Source organism: Meleagris gallopavo, chromosome 22 (genome assembly GCF_905368555.1).
Source record: "Meleagris gallopavo chromosome 22, MGAL_WU_HG_1.1, whole genome shotgun sequence".
NCBI classification, from domain to species: domain Eukaryota; kingdom Metazoa; phylum Chordata; class Aves; order Galliformes; family Phasianidae; genus Meleagris; species Meleagris gallopavo.
Window position 1 is genome coordinate 9,996,523 of NC_139425.1, and position 23,782 is coordinate 10,020,304.

At 53.1% G+C, this 23,782-nt stretch overlaps 2 protein-coding genes across 2 annotated transcripts; both read left to right on the plus strand.

Annotated features, from left to right (window-relative positions):
- The first annotated feature begins 64 nt into the window (after positions 1–64).
- Positions 65–7,802, plus strand: NSFL1C (NSFL1 cofactor). The gene is made up of 9 exons (XM_085241419.1): positions 65–225; positions 762–859; positions 1,769–1,843; positions 2,396–2,561; positions 2,932–3,024; positions 3,698–3,807; positions 4,256–4,393; positions 4,898–5,062; positions 6,021–7,802. The coding sequence occupies exons 1-9, from the start codon at positions 124–126 to the stop codon at positions 6,181–6,183; spliced, it is 1,110 nt and encodes a 369-aa protein (XP_085097545.1). The 5' UTR covers positions 65–123; the 3' UTR covers positions 6,184–7,802.
- Positions 7,803–15,259: 7,457 nt separating this feature from the next.
- FKBP1A (FKBP prolyl isomerase 1A) lies at positions 15,260–23,265 on the plus strand. Its single transcript, XM_085241511.1, has 5 exons — positions 15,260–15,416; positions 15,525–15,572; positions 20,924–21,036; positions 21,661–21,813; positions 22,236–23,265. The coding sequence occupies exons 1-4, from the start codon at positions 15,380–15,382 to the stop codon at positions 21,787–21,789; spliced, it is 327 nt and encodes a 108-aa protein (XP_085097637.1). The 5' UTR covers positions 15,260–15,379; the 3' UTR covers positions 21,790–21,813; positions 22,236–23,265.
- The last annotated feature ends 517 nt before the right edge of the window (positions 23,266–23,782 follow it).

Here is a 23,782-nt window from a genome sequence, read left to right on the forward strand (position 1 = left end):
TGTTGGGCGGGGCGGAGCGGGCTGGGCCGCGTTTCCCACCCGGAGCGATTTCCGGTGCGCACCGCGGCGGGGCGGGGCGGGGCTGTGGGACCCGGAGCGATTTGCGCGCTGCACCGCGGCAAGATGGCGGAGCGGGAGGAGGCGCTGAGGGAGTTCGTTGCCGTGACGGGCGCCGAGGAGGAGCGAGCGCGGTTCTTCCTCGAGTCCGCCGGTTGGGATCTCCAGGTAGCGCCGTTCCGAGCCGGCTGTGGGCGGGGCCGCGGTGGGGCCGGGCGCTGCGGGGCGCTGCGGGGCTCAGCTCGGCTCAGCTCGGCCTCCTCCGGTCTCGGGCCTTGGCCCGCCGCCCCCTCGGCCCTCAGCGGCTCGTCAGGGCCGGTGCTGCCGTTTTCACGGGTCCGGAGCTCGATTTGGATCCGGTTATCTCGTTAAGCCAACTTTATTAATAAAGGGTGAGGGTTTTGTTGAGCCCCGGTGCTTTGGGGGCTGTTCCTGCAGCGTAACCCCTCAGAAATGGGAGCCTCGGGTCGGGGAGGAACGCGTGATGTCCTCACATTGCAAACCCGGACAGCACAGCTGGCAGTGTCCCGTCTTTGCTAGGACATCCAAAGGGGAAAAACCCATAAAATGGCTGCAGTCAGTGTGTCTGAATAATTCCAGCGTGACAGAACCCTCAGTTATGTTATTAGTGTGTGTGTGCGTTTGATCTGCTGCTCTGGAATGTTTGCTCTCATCCTGAAATACTCCTGGGTTTTCCATTTCAGATCGCCCTTGCCAGTTTCTATGAGGATGGGGGTGATGAGGACATCCTGACCCTCCCCCAGCCGACACCCAGCTCTGTATCCAGAGGCACTGCAGCCAGGTGAGGAGAGAGCTTCAGTTTGGCCTGGTTTGTTTAGCAAGAGCTTTAAGGCTCACTGTGAAAACAAATTACATTTAAAAAAAACCCAACCCTGTACTCTATTTAAAGCATCAGAATTCAGAATAAATAGTTATGCTTTTAGAACTGCTTCACTTCATGTGGCTCTCTAGAAGCTGTGAAAACAACACTTCCATATCACAAGCACGGGCCTTATTGCACAACTGATCCAAAGATCAGTTGAATGACTTGCTCCATTGCTCAGGAAAAACTGGATTTGTGTTCTGAAGTTAGAAGGCAATCACACAGTCAGTGACACTTTTGTGTAAGCAGGCTGTACCTACATAGGCAAAGCGTTTTCTGATTTTCTGTTGCACCTTGTCTGATAAGCATTTTACAAGGAAAGTTAATTGGGCCATATCAGGTCCCTGTGCAGTAAATGTTATCCAATTTTAAAGAGGAGTTACTGACTGTACTGCGAAGGCAAAGTGCTCTCATTTCAGACTCTGAAATAAATTTCATATTGCAGAAGAATTGGATTTCAGTTTGAATCTCAGGAAAATGAGAGTGGTCTTGGAGGCTTGACTTTACTGGGGTCTGGAAGAGAAACTGGTATTTGGGAATGGCTACTTCTTGAAAGAGGCAATGAAATTCAGTATGCAAGCAGGGAAGATGGCTGAAGAGTTAATTCTTTTGCTGGGCCTGCAGTCAGTTGTTTTGTGTTGATGTGACCAGCACAGAGGTTCAAGAACATTATTCACTGCTCAGTTACACCACTGCTGACCTGTGATTTTGTAGAGCAATGAGTCAGAGCCTAAAAGTAGAACAGAGTCAACCTGCTGTGCTTAGGAACTTCTGCTCATGTGGTTGAAGTGTATCATGAGGCTGATGTACTGTGATCAACTTCTGCAGTGACCATCGAGTAACGTCGTTTAGAGACCTTGTTCATGCACAAGAGGATGATGATGAAGAAGAAGAGGGACAGCGGTGAGTTTTCAGTTAGACTTGAAACCTGTGTGTTTTATCCCTGCTGTTCTCTGGTAGCTTGCTGCTTACGTACAGATATACGTGTATTTTTTTAAAGCAGATTTAAGTAGATACGCAATTCCTGTTCTGAAAGATCTTAGGTCAACTGTAAGTAGTTAAATACTCTTTAGGTTTGCAAGCAAGGTAATTTGAGTGGAACTGATGCAACTTAAGGGTGCTCAGTGTAGGTAGGCCACCTGGTCCTCTGCAGTCAGCTGTGAGCTTGCTCTGGATGCGTTACAAACCAGCTGGAAGCTAATAAACCCAGTCTTCCACAAGTGCTTATTTGCACTTCACTGACAGTGCATTCATTGCTTCCCACTTAGTCCTGTTGTGTGTGGTGATCTTTCAGTGCAGAATTAATGTTTGCCTTCCCTCAAAATGCCAGTTATTTCCTTAGTAAGTAACAACTTGTTGTTAAATCCTGGTATAAATGTGCTGGATCCTGTCACACGCGTCTCTTGTAGGAACTGTGATCTGGTCCTACACAGAAGTGGTGTGTTTTCTTTCTAGGTTTTATGCTGGTGGTTCAGAGAGAAGTGGACAACAGATTGTTGGTCCTCCAAGGAAGAAGAGTCCCAATGAGCTGGTGGAGGATCTGTTCAAGGGAGCAAAGGAGCACGGTGCAGTGGCAGTCGATCGGACAGCCAAAAGCAGTGGCGAGAGTAGCAAGCCTAAAGTGAGCAGTGATGAGTTCTTCCTTCTTTTCTCTCTTTCTCTGTTGGAGTTATCTGTATGAGGCTCCCACTGTGACAGCTGTATGGTCCTGTGGAGTACTAAAACTGTCTTAAAGGAACATCTGAGTCTGGACTCCTTTGTTATTGCAGCTCTTATTTAAATGTCATGGTGGTAAAAAAAAAAAAACAAAAACAAAACTGCTTTGTGCTGTATTTATTAACTAGTCCAAGCTGGTCACTGAGCCTGAGGGACAGCAAATGTTGCTGATACTTTGAAATCCTCTGCTTTCCCTCAGAATGATGTTGGGGAAAGGGAATCATGCTGTCCTGGCTATGTGTCATCCTGTAACCTCATTGCCTGCCTCTTTGCAGCCTTTTGCAGGGGGAGGATATCGCCTTGGAGCTACTCCAGAGGAAGAGTCTGCCTATGTGGCAGGAGAGAGGAGACAGAACTCTGTTCAGGATGTGAGTGTCTTTCTGTTGTTTTGTAGTGGTCACCTGGGGGATTGCTCTGCTACAAGTAAAAGCTTGTGAGTCAGAGAATTACAGAGCTTGATATAAATTCAGCATGATGGAAATATGATAAATTCTGCTTCCTGTGGGATTTGTGGTTGGAGGAAAAAAGAAATGTACATGCTTGGGTCTTATGCAGTAGTTTTTCCAATGTTTGTTTATTACCTGAGTGTTCTTTAGAAGCTCAGGGATCTTTTCTCAGCCTCTGTAGTATGAATATACTGATTGTAAAAAATAGAATGCAGAGAGCTCTGGGTGATAAGGCTTTAACTGTTGAAGAGATGCAAAACTAACACCATCAGTGCAAGGACCCCTTCTGCTTTGTGATAAAAATACCCCTCTAGGCCTTGATGGGAGCTTAGTTTAGGCTCCTTGTCTAACACTTGGCTTTTCAACAGCATTTATCAGAAAGGTGTCTGTGTTGTCATCTAGGAACTGATGAATTATCATTATATAGCCAGTGGTTTTTTTTCTCACCACTGACTGTATCAACCCAGTGGCACATAGTTGGGATGTTTTCTGCTGCTTGAAACTCCTCTGCCAGTCAGCAGCTTTTCATTTTGCATCTGGTTGCCCTTACTGAGGTGTTTCAATGAGACTGACCGTTGTCTGGGGTCTGCTGCAGGTGCACGTTGTACTGAAGCTCTGGAAGAGTGGGTTCAGTCTGGACAGTGGAGAACTGAGAAGCTACCAGGATCCATCCAACGCCCAGTTCCTTGATGATATCCGCCGAGGGTATGTAGCAAGAAGGGAGTGAAAGAAAAGCTATTTTCTGAAACACAGGTTTGCGCGGTATCCAGGATCATGAATCTGTGACACATTTTACCTGAAGGCTAAATTCTCAATATGAAAACTTTGGGAAGGCACACGTGAAGATTTACTTTAGACTCATAGGCAGTTGCCTTGGTTTTTATAGGATCTTGATGTTTCAGAGTAAACAGACAGACTTTTGTATTCGGGCTGAAGATTTCCAGTGCATTGTTTCATTCCAGCCGAAGGGCAAGAAAAAGTAACCTTGAGCTTTTGCCTGTTAGTGGGGAGGTTCACACCTACCTTGTTAGTTAAACAAGAGTGCATGAAATTCTAAAGGTTTTTGGCTGCACCAGATCCTGTGGCTGCTGCTTTCTTTGCACTCTTCCTACTTGCTTCCTCAGGCAGGTTCCTTCAGGCACTCTCTTTGCAGGGAAGTCCCAGCAGAGCTGCGCAGGTTAGCGCGAGGCGGGCAAGTGAACCTGGATATGGAGGATCACCGTGATGAGGAGTATGTGAAGCCTAAAAGTGTCTTCAAAGCTTTTACTGGAGAAGGACAGAAGCTGGGCAGGTGAGTGAGCAGAAGCACTTGGCTAAGAGTCAATTAAGAGGTTTTGTGGGATGAGATTTTTGATTCCTCTTCCTGAAGAGAAGGTACTCGGTGCCTGTGATATGTGAGGTGTTGCTATGGGAGAGGAAATGAGGCTCAGTGATGTGTACTGTGGGCTCATTCTCTTACTGGCAAGAGGCAAATCTCCAGTTTGGACCCACTGTGATGTGTCACATAGAAACAGTGTCTCCTGATTGTATTACTGCTGTTCTGTGGGGATATGAAGAACGAAGAAGGGGTGCTCTTAGAGGTGATGGTATAGATGAAGCTACAGATGAGTGCCCTCTGCCTTGCCACCTTGCTAGCTAATTCCTAAATTCCCATTTCCAACTTGCATTGGCATCTCTTGATTAGAAACCTTGTTAGCAGGGCCCAGCAGATGAAAGCTCACAGTCTGGCTCCTGGCACATTGCTGTCAGGGGAGTAGTTTGGTTTTTAACAGCCTTTTGTGTCTTCTGTTCTCAGCACCGCCCCTCAGGTGTTGAGCACCAGCTCCCCAGCCCAGCAGGCAGAGAATGAAGCCAAAGCCAGTTCTGCCATTGCTATTGATGAGTCGGAGCCTGTCACCAACATCCAGATCCGGCTCGCTGATGGTGGGCGACTGGTCCAGAAATTTAATCACAATCACAGGTACAAGGGCAACAGGAAATATGGGTTACTAACTGGGAAGGCCTGAATAACACTGCAAATTGTGCTCAGATGGAGACGATGGTGAAATCCTGGCTAGCCTACTAAAGGGAGCCCTGGGGATCCTTCTGTATAGATGAATAGTATTAAAACTGTGGAGTTCTAAGGCAGATGTTTCCTGTTGGAAGGTCAGGGTTTCTTTCCATATAGCATTGGATAGTAGCTGGTGATACTGCACCTTGGTTCTTTAACATCTATTAAAAAACCCTTTGAAACCATCAAGTATTTAGGAATTGGTGCAGTTATTGTCTCAGTTCAGATTTTTCAGCTGAGCTATTCCCGTCTACTGAATGTAGCACTGAGAGGTGCTGTTGAACAGTTTGGTTCCCTCAGATGAACAAAGCTGGCCTACATACCCTGCTGCTTCATTAGAGTTCTGTTTTTCTCACTTCTCTGATCTTAAGAGAGTGCCTGTTTGTCCATCCCTGTTCCTCCAGATTCTGTAGGAGATCGAGCGTGTTCCAGAAAGTTACAAAAACAATCCTTTGGGATCAGGTGCAGGAGATAAATCTGGTGTCACTGTTGTGACTGCCTTTGGGAGCTGAGATCATCTGGGTTATGCTGTGTGATGAGCAATTTATTAATCTGTTCATCTCGAAGGGCTCAGAACCCTTCCGGTTCAAATAGTTGCTTACACCACAGAAGTTGAACAATGTAAAAGAGCATTTAGGTGAAATTTTTAACCTAGAAAGTAGCTTATTTTGCTAAACTTATTTTGCCTATGGAAAAGCATCTTAAATCATAGGATTGTCTGGCTGCAGCTGACATTGTTACCTGGAAAACAAGTGCAGTGAGTGCAGGGTTGCACACTCTGGAAGGGGTGAATTTAAGCTTTTGTTGTTCATTTCTACAAGCTGTTCAATAACAGAATAACCTTTGTGTGTTTGATCCCTTCGGACAGGATCCGTGACATCCGGCTCTTCATAGTGGATGCCCGGCCAGCAATGGCAGCAACCAGCTTCGTCCTCATGACCACCTTCCCAAATAAAGAGCTGACTGATGAGAACCAGACCCTGAAGGAAGCCAACCTGCTCAATGCTGTCATTGTTCAGAGGTTAACATAAAGGAACCCCTGTCGCTACACGCCTGCTCGCAGTGCGCATGCATCGTCTCAGCCATGCGTGCACCTGCATTGTGCAAACACAGGCTCACATCTACTTGTAGCTCTGGGTTCTTAGGTCTTGGTTGGACTCTTTTCTCTTTAGTTGCATTTCCTATGGGTTTTTTTTTGTTGTTTTTTTTTTTTTTTTTTGGTGATGATCAGTGGACTTTAAAATAAATAAAGGAAACGAACCTGTTTTCAAAGGAGATGCAGCCTATTGAGCTACAGATTCTCCCAGGAGAGTTCAGTTACCTTTGTGGAATGTGTTTCTGTGCTCTTTAGAGGGGAAGAAGGTAAGGGGGAAGGGAGTTCCCAGGGAGCAGTTTCCCTCTGTGCCAATCAGATGCTCTTTGCAGTCTGTTACTCTTTCCTCTCTGGGGACTGCTGTGACTTTTTTTTTTTGCACGTTAAATATAAAGATAAAAGAATGGTGATGTTGCTGTCAGGATAATGGTTAATGTTAACGTGAAAACACTGCGAGGGAGATCTTTGTGAAACAGTTGTTGCTCAGCGTGGGGAAAACTGATTTGTGTGTGTGCAGGTGCAAAGGTTAGCACTACTGGGCTGTTCTGGAGGGAAAGTCCTGATGTTCCTTCCTTCAGCAGAACACTTGAGGTGTTTGTTACAGTTCCCACCTGCTCTGCCAGCACTTTCTCCTGCAGTCCAGACTGACTGACTGCAGTTTTAATTTGCTGTATTGCATTTCTTTGAGAAACCCAACTTCCTGCTGATTTTTTTTTTTTGTTGTTGTTCTAAGGAAGGCACAAAGCTGAATCAGCTTGAAATGACTGAAACTACAAGGCAAACAGTATCTTACTGGAAAGCAGATTTTAAGATGAGTGTTTGAAACAGTTCAGGTGAAAAACTCAAGGCTCTAGTATCCTTTGATGTATTTCCTTTGCTGAGGACCACGTAGCTCAACACCTGGAATGCTCCAGCTTTGGTCTGTCCACTGTTTTGGGCTCAGGTCTCCATTTCTTTCCTTTGAAGAGAATGCTGTGGGTGAATTCACTGCTGGTGAGCAAGGGTCTGGTAGTGCTGGTACAGCATTGTGTGTGCAAGTTGCCATCTAGTGTTGTGCCACGGCACTTCTCACTGATCTGCAACACGCTTCTATCCCAGCCCCGTGCTTTAGAGCAGAACTTTAGAAGACAGCAGGCATTTAGATATCAGCTAGCTGGGAGCTGCAATGACATTTGCATTGTCCTTTGGAAAACGTTGAGTTGCAGCTGTGGTGCAGTCCTGTTTGTCCCCTGCCTGTCAGCTGGGAGCTGTGTGGATGCTGTCCTGGGAGCACATCTCGTGCTCTGCAGCTTCAGGTCCTCGCCTTGCTGTGAGCAGAGCGAGCTCTGGGTGCGTGCAGCGGGGAGGGCTGGCAGGTTGGGCAGGTTCAGCACGAGGAACTCGCTTGGCTGGGTGCACTAATGCAGATCTGCAGGCAGCAGAGCTCAGCAAGAGCTTTTCTACAGCAAGTTGAATTAACATAGATTTTTTCATTACTAAGTGGACATATAATGTGCGTAACAGCATATTTGTAAATTATTGTGAAAACAACCATTAAAGGCCCGGAAAACAGGAAAACAGCATCTGACCCTTTCTAACGATGGCTACCATCTGTTCTTGTTTTGGATGATGTGTGTGCTGCCAGCTACTCTTACAGCTTTGGGTTCCCCAGCTAGCAGCGTTCCCAACGTGGAGATGCCTTCAGCTAAATGAGATTAAAAGCCTTGGGGTTGTTCTGTAAGCCATTTCCTGACAGGTGAACCTGGGTTTTCCCAACCTGCAGCACTGGATGCGCCCCATCGTGATCACTGAATCACCTGCGGGACCCAGCGCGAGGGAATTCAGGGCGTTTCCACCGCCTCCCCGAGCAGCACTTCGCGATACCTGACCGCTTTTTGGAGAAGAAACTGTTCCGAATATCCAACGTGCTCCTCCCCAGAGGGCTCCCGGCCCAGTGGAGCCTTTTCCCCCGGGGCCGGATGGTGGCAGTGCTGCCGAGGCCGGAGCAGGAGCTGCGTTCCGCGCCCCTCCGGTATGGCGCTGCCCCGGGGCTCCGCACTGTTTCCAAGAACTGTTTCGCTTTGGGATCCTTTCTCTCATTCCTCCCCCCACAAAAGGCTTCTATACTGCGTCTTTGCAGACTTCCACACCTCCATGTTGAGGCAGAAGTCTGTATTTCACGCGAAAAATTGCTGCTTTTCAATTCCCATGTAAGATGCAGCTCAGCTTTATAACTGTGCTCTGATGTCTTCCTCTGAAACTGAGTTTTTCACAGAATGCTGTGTTTTAGCAACTTTCCCTTCCTCAGACTGGTAGCTGTAGGACTTCTTTTTTATTCTTCCTCGTGGTTTGTTGTTTCCTCCTCTTCCTTTTCACGTGTCTGCGTTGCCAAGTCCCACAGAAGTGCCTTCTGATTGTGTTTCCTCTCCAAAGCCACTTTGCACAACTTCCTGGGAACTGAGCCTGCTCTCTGTACCGCTGTGTTTGCTGTTAGGTGTTTCCTGCTCCACATTTCCTGCCTGATCCGGAGGTTCTGCTCTTCCAGTGCCTCTGCTCAGGGAGTGCTTGAGTGCCCTGGTGTGGGCATATCCATATCTAGGTGTAGGCACACCCATTTCCAGGTGCAGGTACTGCAATTTCTACGTATTGCTGTACTTCTTGCTGCTGGTCTGGGTGGACCATTCACAGCCCAGGTCACTGCTTGGCTGCCTTGTGTCAGCACAGAGCTCAGGCAGCTTAGCTGCTATGGGAAATGGAAGCAGTGACAAGAGATAGGGAGCAAGAGTCCCAGTGGGCCTACCTGTGGCGAGAAAAGGGTGTCTGTATATGTATGTATATATTGTTGTCTTTGTTTCTAATCAATTATTTAATTTAATCCTGGCTCCCCCGTGCTGGATGCCACTAAATCTTTCCGGGAGGACACAGCCTTCGTGCAATGACATATCACTGGGTGGGTCTGCGGATCCCCCCTGCATTTATTTGGAGCTGTGATTAAAAGGTGCTCCTGGGGTGATTTCGGATGTTCTGTTGGGAGTGCTTTCCTTTGAAAGCAGCACTGCTTTCCATCCTTTGTTATCAAGAACAAGGACCTTGCGCTGGTGCTTCTTGAATGTAGTTACCGTGGAGAACTGGCCTGGGGGATTGGTGCTGCAGCCACATAAAAGATGATGTACAGGGCTTTCTTCAAAGCCAGCCACCACAGGGGAGGCTGTGAGACCTGCGTTGGAGCCTGGGGCAGCAGCGGATCTGTGTCTCATTGCTGAGTTTAGAAAGAGTGATGATGCTATCCCATACAGCTTGCAAACTGTCTCCTTCCTGTTGGTGAGCCAGAATGCTTACAGCTAGAGATTGGCAATTTTAAAGGGCAAATTTCATGGCACAACAAGATTACTTCTCCTACCAGCCTGGGCATTCACTGGTGCTCATTCCTCAAACACGTGGCACCATCCAGGTGAGCTCCAGAACTGTGGACATGTGGCACTGAGAAACAGTGGGCATGGAAGGGTGGGCTGGGGTTGGACCTGGGGATCTGAGAGGCTCTTTCCAACCTCAATAGATTCCGTAGGTTCTTATTTATTTAGGTACATTTCATTATTCTTCATGACATTAACTTCTGGCTGGCTTACAGAGGCAACAGCCCTTCTCCTGCCCCATGTTGCCACAGCAGCTCCATATCCACCAGAGGAGCAGCTGTGCCGGGGGCTGAGATCTGCTGAGGTGTGTGGGGATGGGGGGCACAGAGCACTTGTCAGTGGAACACATCCAACTGCTGCCATCGACTCCTCTGCCAAAGAATTCCCATCTGCAGGCTTTGGATTTTATTTCAGTGGGGCAGCCTTCCTCTGTCGGTCACAGTGCCTGGCAGGAAGCTGATGGCTTGCACTGGAGCTGCTTGAAATGTGCATTCCTGGGCTTTGGGCTGCTTTCAGAGATAAGGCCTCGTGTTTCTGCAGTGGGGAATGGGGTTCTCAGGAAATTACCTTTGTGGTAATTTCCAACATGGTGTTGTTTCTTAGGCTGCAGAGCTTTGGCTTCTCTGAGCCTTTTGCTAAGAGCATTCGTGAAACAGAATAATGGGGATAGACACAGCGCTGCTGCGTTCTCTTCCTACCTCTTTCTAAGCAACTGTTAGCAAAAGATCAGCATAGAGACAGAAGAGACATCGTCCTCTTGCTCCTCAGTGTGCAGCTTTGGTTAGGTTTTGTGCAGTGTTCTTAGAAAGCTCATTGCCAGCCTGCTCAGATTGGTGCCATTGGCTGAAAGCCGTCCCCCTGGCACCAGGCTGAGCTCACACAGAGCAGGATGCTCGCTCCCCGTGCTGCAGCAGCCATCGGGACATCCTGTCTAGACCTCACGGGGAATGCTGGCTTGTACAAGGCACTGAGCAATGCAAAAAGAAAGGGCTTGAGGAGGAGGTGGTGAGCAGAGCACAAATAAAGCTTTTCCTACGCTGGAGAGAACTGTTCTCTGATACAGCTATGGAGCAATAGACGCAGGTGCTTTGGGATGTGGCTGTTGGTCATCTGTTGGCTTTCTAGTGCATACACAGAAAATGCAGCTATTTGCACCTGGACAGTAAATGAGTGCCAAAGAGCCAGAGGGCTGAGTGCAGTTTCAAAAGGTGCCCCGTGTCTGCCCAAATGCAGCACGGCATGCTGAGTGGGTACAAAATGACCCAGAAAAAAACTGAAACCCAAGGTTTTGTGTTTCCTTCTGAGCTTCTCCTTTCCTCTTGGATGCAGAGAGATATATTTTGCTTTTTTATAGAGATGCGTGCTTAGATACGCCAGTAGGAGACAGGGATTCGGCTTCCTCTGCACTGGCTGTGGTCCAGCATGAGCAATATTTGTGATCAGAGATGTCAGTAAAATCACAGTGAAAAGATGCTGCTGACTCAGTTGTGCTGCGGCTCATGAACCGCGTTCTGACTCAGCCTGTGAAACTCAGGATTTTTTCATTAACCCCCAGTGGCCGAGGGGAGGCTGAGCAGGAGATGACGCACTTTGAACAGCGCTGGGATGCAGCTTACAGGTGTGAGTGTGGGGCAGCTCAGGTTGAATGCTCCCGGGTACGCCGGGAGGGTGCACTGCTCTGACGTGCAGTGATGGAGAGCAACCTAAGGGCCCTTTATTGTGGAGCAGATCGATGAGACCACGTGTGCCCCCGCAGTGCCAGCCCATCGCCGTGTGCCGCCTCCAGCTGCTTTCTGCCTTTGCTTGCTGGGAGCTGTGTGGTGGGAGCATTGCTGCCTTGGGAACTGCTCCCACGCAGCGGCCGGGCTCCCGCTGCTCCTAATGGAGGAGCAATTTGTGGCTGTGCTGTGGAGACTGCTGGGCTCCGCAGGCTGGGAAAGGGCTGTGGAAGGGGGCTCAGAATGGCAAATTATTTGTGAGCGGGCTAAAACACACTGCGTGGGGTCGCACTGCCATGGGAGATCTCGCAAACTGAAAGAGGTGTATAATTACAGATCTTGTTTAATAGAGACAGGAGAATGCATCCCACACCTCCTGCTCTGTGACAGTGTCCTGGGCGTGGGCAGCACCATGCCTTGCGCTCGTTAAGGAGAGGGCAAAGCTGGGAACAGGGGTTCCACAGCCCAGGGTAAGAAGCCAGAGCAGAGCTCCTGTTCTTCCTGCAACCCTTGGGGATGAGTGGCAGCTACACACAGCGGAACCCCCACCTCATCCTGCTCCCTGGTGACTCCAGCTGCCCTCCATGCCCACATTTGGCTCTGCATGCTAGCGGTCGTTGGGGTGGTTTGGAGCCTGGGCAGACATTTCCTGCTCCATACCCTGAAGATCTCAATGTGACAGCAGTCCAGGGTCAGGGATGAAGCACAGGGATGAAGGTCCTGATGTTTGCAGAGCAGTGCATTTCTCCACGTAGCGCAGAAAGCCCACAAGCTGTCATCCTATATCACTGCATGCACCCTGGCTTCCAATCTCATTACACCTTCCCTTACCAAACCTCATCCTGATCAGTGCTTGGGGCAAGGAACACCCCATGTGCCACCAGGCACAGCCGTGCAAAGGTGGGTGCAAAGGTGCAATGTCTGCAGCAGGGAAGGGTCAACATCCCAGGGTGCTGCATCCTCACGGGAACGCGTTCTCCACGTGCACACTCAGCCCTGCACCCACACAGCACTCAGCGGGACTGTGGGGGTGTGCAGTGTGTGACTCAGGCTCAGAACGCTCTGTCACAGCACGGCTCTGCCTTGTGCTGCTGTTGCCGACTTTCCAGCAGAGCGGGCAGAGTGCTGCTCTACCTGCTGCGAGCATCGAGGGAACAAAAGCTGCCACCAAAATGAGAGAAATGCTTTTGTAATTTTAGAAATGGAACTGCTGTGCAAACAATACTCCAAAGTGCTCCACAGCAGCGGTGCAAGGTTAATGCTGCAGGACGGGGACGGAGCACTGCGATGCATGGATCTGGCTCTGGCCGTGGGCAGGGCAAGAAGAAGCAGGGCACATCAGCATTGCTCCCTGTGTGTGCAGGAAGGATCTGGGCCCCTGCCTGCAGGTCGCTGCTGGGTGCTTGCCAGACACTTGAGGCTTGGTACAGTGTTTGCTAAAGCCAACCACAGCCAAGTAAAATAGAGGTTTTGCCATCGGTCCTTTTGCTGTGCGCTGAAATGTTCCTTGTGCTTTCCCTGCTGGTCCATAGAGATGCCCTGGCTGCTGGTATTGCAGTTTCTCTCTGCTTGGGCTGCCACCGCCACAGCTACCTGAAGCCTGGTGCAGCTTGTAAATTTTAAGACTGAAGAATATGAAGCACGAGAGTGGGGCTTAACAGAAGATGGAAGGATGATGCAAAGCTGGGAAGAGCATTTGACTCAGCAGAAGGCTGTGCTGCCATTCAGCGAGAGCTGGGTAGGCTGAGAGCTGGGCAGAGAGGAACCTGATGAGGTTCAACAAGAGCAAGTGTAGGGTCTTGCAGCTGGGGAGGAACAACCACATACATCAGTACAGGTTGAGGGCTGAGATGCTGGAAAGGAGCTCTGTGGAGAAGGACCCAGGTGTCCCAGTGGCCAACAGGTGGCTGTGTGCCAGCAGTGTGCCCAGAACAGGTCAGGGGGTGAAGCAGGTGAGTTCTCCAGACAGACATGGATTTGCTGTGCTGACAGGATGTGCTGGTGTCAGGGAAAGCTGTTGTTTCCTGTTGTTTCCTGTTTCCACATCCTATGCTGGGAGCTGTGTGCTGCACTTCTGCCTTCCTGCAGGTCCCAGCAGCTCTGGGCAAAGGAGCCATGCTTCCTTCTGCAGTGCAGCAGAGCAGTGCCCCTCTGGATTTACAGCAATGCTTTAACATGTGGGCAAGTGTGCACAAAGAATACAAGGGTTACTTTTCAGAGAAACCCCAGAGAAACCACATTTTTAGGGAAAATGCTACCTGGATAGCATGTCTCTCTGCGCTTAGAGTGACCTTTCCTGGGGAAAGGGTTAGAATTTCTTGGAACATGAGTGATGTTCAAGCCTGGGGTGTAAAGCTCTTGCAGCACAGGGTGGGAGGCAGCTGTGGGCTCTCATTTATCCCCGCCAAGAGGGAAGGCTTGGGCAAAATATTGAGAATAGCTCACCTGCTCCCTAACCCCATCCCACAACTCCATCTCCCCCAGCAGGATCTCAGCACCCCCACGTCTCTCCCGGCAACAGTGAGGAGGGGAGAGGAGGGACTGACCATTGCTGCCAGCAGCACCACTGTGCTCGGCCTTGCTGGAGCTGGTTATTTTTAGGGCCGGAGTCGTGCATGACCGCTGGTTGACCTTGCAGCTCTCCAGCCTGGTGCACGCTGGCAGGATCCGAGCAAATCACTCCCCGGCTGTGCGCTGAATTAATGCAAACCTTGCACTGCAACACCACGATGGATGGGAGAGGAGGCTCAGGGGAGACCTATTGCTCTCTATAACTACCTGAAGGGAGGTTGTAGTGAGCTGGGGGTCAGCCTCTTCTCTCGTGTAACTAGTGATAGAACTAGAGGGAATGGCTTCAAGCTGCGCCAGGGGAGATTTAGGCTGGATGTTAGGAAATACTACTTTTATGAAAGAGTGGTCAAGCACTGGAATGGGCTGCCCAGGGAAGTGGTGGAGTCACCGACCCTGGAGGTGTTCAAGGAACGGTTGGATTTTGTGTTGAGGGACATGGTTTAGTGAGTACTATTGATGATAGATGCGACTGGTTCGACTGGATGATCTTGAAGATCTTTTCCAACCTTGGTGATTCTGTGATTCTGTGAGAGATCGCGTTGGAGACGCACTGGAGCACCTGCAGGACGGCTGCATATGTCTGAATCCTGAAGGATCTCTCAGAAGCACAAAGGCTTCCTTTCCCCCTCCCTTTTTCTTCCTCATTTTGTTTTCTGAAGGAGGAACACCCCATGGATCCCACAGCTGGGTCTGATGGGCGGCTGGAACCCAGCAATGCCAGGAGTTGGACACAGTGATCCCTATGGGCCCCCTTCCAGCTCGGGCTGCCCTATGATTCCATGACGCCTTTGAGCCCCATGTCCTCACCCTTCATTTCCTCCCACCTCAATCTCAGGCCTCATGCACTTCCCCTGCTGATGGGGCGTCTGAGGAACCTCACAGACCACACAGAGCACTGCAGATTAATGCAAGAAATAACGATACGACTTAAAGCAGGGAAACAAAACCCCACAGCTTGGTGCTCCAGTACAAAGGATACAAGCAAGGAGCAGAAGCGATTAAGATTTGCTTTTCAGTGTCTCATCGTGTCCCATTTTAATGTTGAAAACCCGAGGTTTTATTTGCCTTGGGTTTCCTCTGCTCCCTCGTGGCTGCTCACGAGGTGTCAACAGTGGGCCCACAGCGCGACGGAGCTTGGAAAGGAGCTCCGAGATACCGCACGGCGGCCTTCAGCCCCTGAGGGCGGGCGGGCACCGCGCGTGGCGCCTCACGGCCCTGCGGTTTCCATGGCAACAGCGCGGTGCCAAGATGGCGGCGGGGCGGGAAGTGTGTGTGGGTTGGGGGGGGAGCGGGCAAGATGGCGGCGGTGGGCGGGGCGCGGCGCGGGGCGGGGTGCGGCGGGCGGGCTCGATGGCGGCGGAGGCTGCGCACACGTGGCCCCTCCTCCCTCCCTCCCTCGGGCTGCGGGCGCTGCGGGCGCGCACGGACCGGCACCGGCAGCGGCACCGGCGACATGGGCGTGCACGTGGAGACCATCGCCCCCGGGGATGGTGAGCCGCGCCCCGCGCTCCTTCTCTCTTTATTTCTCCCCTTCCTTTTCTCTCTCTCTCTTTCTCTCCGGTGCCGCTCCGCTGACGGTGCGTGTCTCCTTCCCGCAGGGCGGACGTTCCCCAAGCGCGGGCAGACGTGCGTGGTGCATTACACGGGTGAGTGCGGGGCCGTGCGGGGCGGGGCCGGGCCGGTACCGGGAGGCGGGGCGGGATCTGCCCCGACGCCGCCGTGCGGCCTGCGGGAGCGCGGGGGGGGGTGGAGGGCCGGGCCTCGGCTGCCCCCGGGGCGCGAGCGGGGGTCGGCGTGGGGTCGGGGGTCGGGGTGGGGTCGGTGTCTCCTCGGATTGGGGCGGGAGTCCCCAGGGTCGGCCCGGGGTGGTGGGCTGAGCTCCCCCCGCGTCCTACCGTCGAGGCACGGCGACGGCTGAGATAGCCGCGCTGCGACCTTCCTACGGCCCCACCGGGGAGGGGGCGGCAGGGAAGCGGCCCGTCCCCGTGCCCCCGCTCGGTGGCTGCCGCTGAGGCTGACGGCGCGGTGCCGCGGGGTTCCCCACCCAGCAGCCCTCCTCCGACGTGCTCCGAGCCGCCCGGGTTCGCACGCAGCCAGGTGGGTGACGTTACGCACGTCGTGTGCTCGGAGCTCCGCGATGTGAGCTGACACGGCCGCGCGCACACACACACGCACACACACGCACCCATCAGCCGCCCCTCCTGCTCGCTGCAGCCCTGCAGGATACAGCGGCTGACCCGCCTGTCCCCGCCACCGGCCGGCTCCTGCTCTCCCAGCAGCACAGGGTGAGGTGCCGGTCTGCTCAGGAGCCCCAAAGCCCCGCTCCCGCAGCACTGTCTGAGCTCTCCTTCCAGCCCATCTGCTTCTCCTCCCCCCGCCCCCTCTTCCCTTCCCCATCCCTTTTAATTCCCTGCTCTGGAGGAGAGGAAGCGGCTCACTCTCTCCTGGCCACCTCCTCTGCCGGCAGCCCCGTTTCCTCTGCCGGGGGAAGAACAAAGGGACGCTGGCAGGCAGTCAAGTGGCTCTTGGTGGGCCAGCCCTGCTGCTGCCAGCCCTGCTCCCACCCCAGCAAAAGGGCACGGCCGCTCCTTGCCTCATTGCAGCTGCTGAGGAGGGTCACTGGAGCTGATTTCCTGCCCCTCGCTTTGCTTTTGGGGTGGGAGGTTGAAGGGCAGTGCAGGGACCTGCCTCTTGCCGGACCCTTCCAGGCAGCAGTGAGCGACAAGCTGGCCTTGGGAGTGGTTCTCTGATTTATTTTGGTATTGTTTATTGTTGTTATTGTCTCCTTTTGGCCTTTAGCCTCCTTCCCCCTGCACTCCCCCCCCATCAGACAGCTCCCTGATTTGCTGTGTTGGCAAGCAGCCGAAGTCAAAGCCCCTGTTTCACACCTAATGCCCACAGGCCCTGATTCCCTGCTTTTTTCTGTGAGCAGAGAGGGGAGTTTTGCTTCAGCAAAAAAATACAAGAAACCATTAATTTCCCCCAGCCCTGAGGCTTGTTCATTGAACGCAGTGCAGTGACAGCAGTAACAGCGCAGTGCATTCAGTGCTGGGCTCAGGGGCTCCATCATGAGCCCTGTGTGCCATCCAGCCCTGTGGCTGCAGTTTGCTCTGTGCAGAAACCCAAAGCTTGAGAAACCCGGCCCCAGTTTGGGAGCACTGAGCACTGAGCTCTAGTGGGTGAGCTATAGATTTGCAGTCACTTGATCAAAATCCACTTTGCACCTCTTGCCCAAAGGATCCTTTCCTGACTAGGTGCTCCATGTCTGCTTGTTTAGTTAGAACAGGCATAAAGCAGATGCTGGACTGCTATCCTCTTGCCCCATAGCCCCCGTGTCCTATCCCTGTGCAGCTCTTCTGCCCCACTGCAGTGCTGCCCAGCACCAGCAAGAGCAGCCATGTCACCCCAGCACTGCAAGGGATGGACAGATGGATGGATGGATGGGCAGGCAGCCCTGGTGTGGGAGCACAAGAGAGCAGTGCTTAGGGAAGAAGGTGGAGAGCATAGCATCCTCCAGGCTGCTGCTTGGAAGACATCAGTTACTCATGCTGGGATTTTCCCAGTGACAGCAGAGACACGTAGGGGGGATTTGGGTCCATCTTTTCATTTTCTTTTGCTCCCAGGTCAGACAGGGAGAAAATCCTCAGCAGTGCTTTGGGTGTGTCAGTGATCCCAGCGGGAGCTGAGCCCGCAGGGGGATGGAGGAGCACTGCTGGAGAGCTGGCGCAGCGGGGCGTTGGGAAAAGGCTTTGATGTGAGGTCTGATGGAAAAGGCTCTTAAGGAAACTAAATCAAGGGTAAACTCCTCTTATGTTTTCAGGACTGCTCAGAGCAATGGGAGGATGGCTTCAAAGTGCAGAAGTGCATTGATTGTGGGTAGCAGCCCCAGTGCTGCATGCATCAGGCTCCTGGGGCCGTGTAGCTAGTTTGGAGCAGGGATTTGTTCTTGTTCACCCTGCAGCACAGCTAGAACTGAGACCGCATCCTTCCCGGTGGTGAGAGCAGTGGGTGCATGGGCTGTGGAGAACCAGCTGGCCATGCAGCATTGCTCCCTGGGTGACCAGTGGCCATGCTGGGGGGCATCAGGACTGGAGCAGGTCTGATGTGACACAGTGCAAGAAGAGATGGTGGAGAACTCTGACTTCCTTTGGCAGGAGAAGTGCAGTGACAGGCAGGCCTCTTCCCCAGCGCCTGCATGTCACTGTGCAGCTGAGCACAGCCTCAGCCATAGCTCAGAACAGCACGGGCTCTTCCTGCTGCCTGTGCAGCACCTAGCATTGCTCTCTAAGATGCTGCCACACTCGTATGACAGCAGCCTGCGGTTGCAAGATGTTTCCTCTCCTACCGGCTGTGCAACTGCTGAGCAGTTGGGTGAGAGCTCGGTGCCAGCTCCCCTAAACCCAACACCGTGCTGTGCATGCAGTTGTGTCCTGTGGGACACTCTTCTCAGCAGAACCCTCAATGGGAAGAGTTTCCAATCCCATCCCTTCCTCTATCTGCACGGAGGGGTCTGCCTGCTTTGTCCCTGCATCTCGAGGGCTGGCATCTGAGCGTGGATGGAGGGAGATTGGCTGCAGGGCTGCCTCTGTGTGTCTGCTTTCCTCTGTCCCTGCAAGGGATCGCAGCCAAGTCGTGCATTGCAGCCGACGTCTCCCAGCCACTGCCTGCCAAGTGTGGCAGAGACCTGGCATAGCCCTGCTGCCAGCCCCAAATGGAGCTGGGGATGCTCTCCAGAGCCCATCATCTCCTGCATCGTGCTGCGGTGGAATGGCAGCATCCTGTCCTGGCAAGGTCCTGCATTCCCCTCACTTTGGTTTTTCCAAACCAGCTTGGTGTCTGTATTTCTGAGTGCCAGGAGCTGCTGCAGTGGGGTGGCTGTGCTGCAGGGTCTCCCAGCTCCACGATGCCCTGCACAGAGCTCAGACAAGCTGGGATGTGCCCTGGGCTGGCAGCTGCTCCTCGCCTTCGGCTGTTTGCAGCGTCTAGTGCTCTGCCTCTAGCCAGAGGATGCTTTGCCTTACTAATAGATTTAAGATCTTGTTATCTCCTCGCTTGGGGATGATAGGGAGGAGGAAATGGTTGCTCCTACTTGTCCAAGGCTGGAGAAGTCTCCTGGGAGCCTCTCTGGCAGAGGAAGTTGCAGTGATGAAGATGCCATCTCGAAAGCCTCAGAGCTCTTTGTTTCACTGTTGGCATGGCTGAGTGGCACAGCATCCCGTGGCTGTGTGCTGGGCATGGGGCAAGCTCTGTGTGCCAGAGCGTGGAAGGGATTTGGGAAGGGGGTGGCCTCTGGTTTCCCCATGCAATGTGGTAGCAGCAGCACACCACAGTTTGTTTTCATCAAAGTGAAATTGCAGAAACCGTGGCCACAGCCTCTGCCCTTGGTGAGGCAGATCTCTGCTGCGCTGTCCTGGCTTGTTGCAGCCCAGCCTGGGGGCAGCTTGTGGTGCTGCCTGCACCCACCGTCCTTCCCTTGCCCACATCCCTGCTGCTGCTGTCCCAGTGCCAGGCAGGGCTGGGAGCAGGCTCAGCACCAAGAGGTTTACCGTGGAAGGAGGAAACAAGAAAACGCCAGATTTGCTGTTCCAAAGTCCAGGACTGCAGGGTGACCGGCTGAGCTGGTGCTGATGCTCGGTGTCGGGGGCCCTGCAGGGGAGATTTTTGCTTTCTGTGAAATTAAATGCTTCATTCTGCTCCCCAGAAGAAATGGGACGGTGACCCCGTTCTGTGAGCAAGCAAGCCTGGGTGCCCTGTGTTACTGCTGGCAGCACTGCTATGCTTTGTGGTGTGATCTGAGCGTTCCATGGTGTGATGCTGAGCCCACGGGGTGATGGTGTCTGCTTGTGCACTGCTCAGTGCCCTCGGCACTTGTTGCTCTCGTGGAGATTTTGTGTGTTTCCCACACCCTCCATTCATCATCTCACCACGCCTGCTGCTGTCCATGCACCTTGCTCACCGCAGCACGAGCCTGGACAGCATGTCCCATGCTCTGCATTTTCCCTCGCCCCTGGGCACTGACACTGCACCCTGCTTAGGGGAAACCACCGCTGCCCATGCACTGCTGGACAGGGCAACGAGTTTGTTTTTCAAGACCAGAGAATTTTCCAACCAGAAAAACAAGTTCTTGGGCTTTTGGGGGAAGTGGAGAAAAGAGAACCGTCGGCAGCAGTTGCTCCGAAATTATAAACCCTCCGGTGCTGTTCATTAACCACGGCCACCCTGCTGCCTATGCCTGTCATCAGGCTCTGTGCGTTGGGTGGGCAAATCCCCAGGTACGGCACGGCTCCCAGCAGGGCTGTGCTCCCAGCGACGTCGCTGCTCCTATAAGGCAGCTCCAGCAGTGAGATTCCCCAAGAAGGTCACACAGGGAGCAAGGGAGGGACCACGGAGAAGGGAGGAAATTCCTCCTCGCTCGTGCTGGAGAGTTATATTTAGCCTGTGGTTATTGGTGCTGCTGAGCCTGCGCTACGTGCTGTGTGCTGTGGGACAGGGGCTGCCCTGGGCAGGTGCGATCCCTACTTGGCACTGTTGCTTTTGGGCACTGTTTGGCTCATGGCTGGGCATGGGCAGGCTGGAGGCCGGCGGCCCAGGCTGCGTTTTGTGTGTTCGAGGACAGAAACCAGCCCTGGCTCACATGCTGCTGTGCAGAATGCTGGTGCTCTGGGACAGGCGAGGTGTCCCCTGTCTGCTGGCTGCCCTCTGTCCCAGCCTGCAGGAGGGCTTCTCTCTGCATGAAAACAGCACGCAGTAGGGACGCGGTGATTCCTGCAGCTGGGAGGAGCAATGCTGCCCACTGGAGGGCTGCTCCTGCCCTGCTCTCTGCAACAGGAGGTGCTGGTGGGGAAGCCCCCCACTGTACAGGTGTTTTCCCAGGGCAGCTGGGAAATCCCGCTGACTCAGGGCCATGTGAGCTTCCCACGGTGACCGTCACACCTGCCGGGTAACAACCTGTTCCCGTGACACGAGCCTCACTCCTCCCTCCCCTTTCTGTCCCCAGGTATGCTGGAGGATGGGAAGAAGTTTGATTCCTCCCGCGACAGGAACAAACCCTTCAAGTTCGTGATGGGCAAGCAGGAGGTGATCCGCGGCTGGGAGGAAGGAGTTGCTCAGGTGCCCGGCATCCCCTTCGTTCGTGGGGATCTGCGGTGTGGGCAGAAATCACTGCGTGCAGCCCTTCAGATTTCCACCCCCTCCATCATGGGAGGCGTGGGTGTGAATATCACCTTCTGCATTGCCACCTGCCAGATGGCAGGAACGGAGCAGGGCCGGGCCGAGGAACACCTACGGCACGCCGGTGACTCAGCACTGACATTTCTCTACTGAGTCACCTCTGAGCGAGCGCCGTGGGGGTCTCGGGCCCCCTGCTCCTGCTGGAGATGGCTGTGGGCACGAGGGGAGGGGGGTGGGGAGGCTGCGTGACTGCGGTGGGCTCTGTGCTGCTGGGAGCCGGCGCCCACGCTGCAGCACGGGGATGCTGCTGTCTGCTGGGGGCAGCCTGGCAGACCTAGGAATTGGTTGTGTGAAGGATATCGCCTGCTCTGCTCCCACTGCTGCATCCCTGCTCCTTTTCCAGCCTCTGCTGCCTGCCTTTCCCTGCTGATCCTATCTCTCGTCAGTCCCCTCTGCTTGTGCCCGGCATTGGGAAAGGAGTGGGGACAGCTCTGTGTTTCTCCTGCTGTCACTCACCTGCTGTTTGTGTGCATCTGACATCCTCATCTTCATTCCTCTTCCCAGATGAGTGTTGGTCAGAGGGCGAAGATGACCATCTCCCCAGATTACGCCTATGGCTCCACTGGCCACCCAGGGATCATCCCACCAAACGCCACTCTAATCTTCGACGTGGAGCTCATGAAATTGGAATGACCCACCCCAACACCCTGTCCTTGGGTAAGGAGGGGGAGCTGCAGGGGGGCTGCTGGAGCGTGGGGGAGGCTCAAGTTCCCGTAGTCTGCCTCAGGGAGATGGGATGGAGGTGTTAGTGGCATGGAGAACAGGTTTCTGGCTGTGGGCTGGCTTTGGAGGCTTGCGGATTTGGGAATCGCTGTGGGATAGAAGCAGAGCTTGCAGCCACAGAGACAGCTCGATGCTGGCTGGATGTGCCTCAGTCCTTACACTGCTCGTACTGTATGGGTTCTGCAGTGGGCAGGATGGTGTCCCGCCCCCCACATCAGCAGAATTTGACTTCTGCTTTGAGCAGACTGTGCAGTTGACAATGGGACTGTCCCTTTGTGACCACATTCCTTCCTGCACCGGTCCCTGTGGGCTGCAGTGGGTGGCTGTGTCACAGTGCCTCTCCTCTCCCCAAACAGGTTTGGCACATGGAGGAATCCAGAATCTCAGCTTCAAGAAGAGTGCACATGACTTTGTACGGAGCTTTTCCTGATAGTCCACTACACTCATTGTATAACCTTACACCTTGATTGAATGCCTTTGGTCACTAAGCTTTGCGTCTGACTCTTCCTCCTTGTATCGTGTTTTTATGTCTTTTTAAACTATACGCCGTAAACCTCAACTCTTTTTGGGTCAAGTTCTTAATCTTATTTTTGTTCCAGGTGTAGACTACATTCTGTCAGTAGCACGCAGACGGGCTGACCTTAGATAGGAGTCGTTTGAACAAAAGGAAACCTGTTAGTTAGTTTCTTGTTTCGGTGCAGATCTCTATGATGTTTTAAAACCAGAAATTGCTGCTGCTGCAAAAGCCATAGCAGAGTGAGGCTGTTGAGGCTGAATGGATGTGGAGAACAAAGTAGTGTTAGGATGTGTGTAGTTACCTGGAACTGGGGTGCTGGGGAAGCAGCGTTCCTCTCCCTGCGCTCTGGGGGAAGCGCAGCATCACAGGGCCGCTCTGGGATGGGGGATGCTCAGCCCCGTCCTCACCCACCTCCTCCCTTTATTATCTCACTTTTGGTTTTGTGGGGGTGGTTGGGCCGTCAGAGCCTCACCCACACCCTGGAAATTCTGTCTCTTACATTGAGCTTTCTTTCCTTTAAACAAAAAAGAAAACAGCAGACAAATTGGGAGGTGGTGGAGCTGGGGGGGGGGGGGGGTGAGCTTGCAAGAAAACACCCCCATCCCTTCTGCCCTCCCTGGGAAGGAAACTTCAGACCCTGGCTGCCCCCGGGCTGAGCACAGCTACCCGTTCTCCTGCCCCTGATGCTGGTCATCGCCGCTTGGCTGCTCTCACGCCACGCATCGCTTCCCCCGCCGCTGTCCCAGCCGCCCCCCAGCCCTGCCTAGTGACGTGGTAAGAGAAATCGCCGCCGTTCACTTCCTTCTCCACTGCATAAAGGTATCAAGTTTTATGATTGCAATAAAAACGCTTTTTGCTGGCTTTTCTCAGCCCTGTGTGTTGGAGGTTCTTCCCTGGGCGGGGAGGGCTGGCAGCACCGCGCGGCTCGGCGTCGGGCACGTAGGGATGTGGGGCAGCGACCTGCCCGACCTGCTCTAATTGCCTTATCGCAAACCCATTAAGCGCTGCCCTCGGCCTCCCCGTGGCTCAGCCTGCTGAGTCCCTCCCGCTCCATGGGGACTGTATCTCGATTTGGTTTATCCCCTTTTGGAGGTTGGAAAGTGCACCTCCAGCAGGCTGTACGCACTATCGGGTCTCATGGGACCCTGAAACTGTCCTACATCTATTTATTTTTGGTGCCTCAGTGATCTGGTGGTGGTGCCTCTGTTCAGCACTGCCTTTGCTCCTTTGCAGCCTTTCCTCCCCAGGGCTGGCTGTGGCTGTGCTGCGGTTTCTCACCTGGATGTCAGAGCTCATAGCTGTGACTTTTGGTCTTTCCTGCTGACGTTTGCAGGCCGGGTGCTGAGGGGATGTGTGTGGCTGGCGGTGTGGATGCTGCTCTTGCTT

Bases quoted from the DNA above. Each gene is read 5' to 3' on its own strand.
- NSFL1C (XM_085241419.1), top strand. From the start codon at position 124: ATGGCGGAGCGGGAGGAGGCGCTGAGGGAGTTCGTTGCCGTGACGGGC. The intron at 860-1,768 runs GTGAGGAGAGAG...CAACTTCTGCAG, and splicing joins TCCAGAGGCACTGCAGCCAG to TGACCATCGAGTAACGTCGT. The intron at 4,394-4,897 runs GTGAGTGAGCAG...TTCTGTTCTCAG, and splicing joins GAAGGACAGAAGCTGGGCAG to CACCGCCCCTCAGGTGTTGA.
- FKBP1A (XM_085241511.1), top strand. From the start codon at position 15,380: ATGGGCGTGCACGTGGAGACCATCGCCCCCGGGGATG. The intron at 15,417-15,524 runs GTGAGCCGCGCC...TCCTTCCCGCAG, and splicing joins GACCATCGCCCCCGGGGATG to GGCGGACGTTCCCCAAGCGC. The intron at 15,573-20,923 runs GTGAGTGCGGGG...TTCTGTCCCCAG, and splicing joins GTGCGTGGTGCATTACACGG to GTATGCTGGAGGATGGGAAG.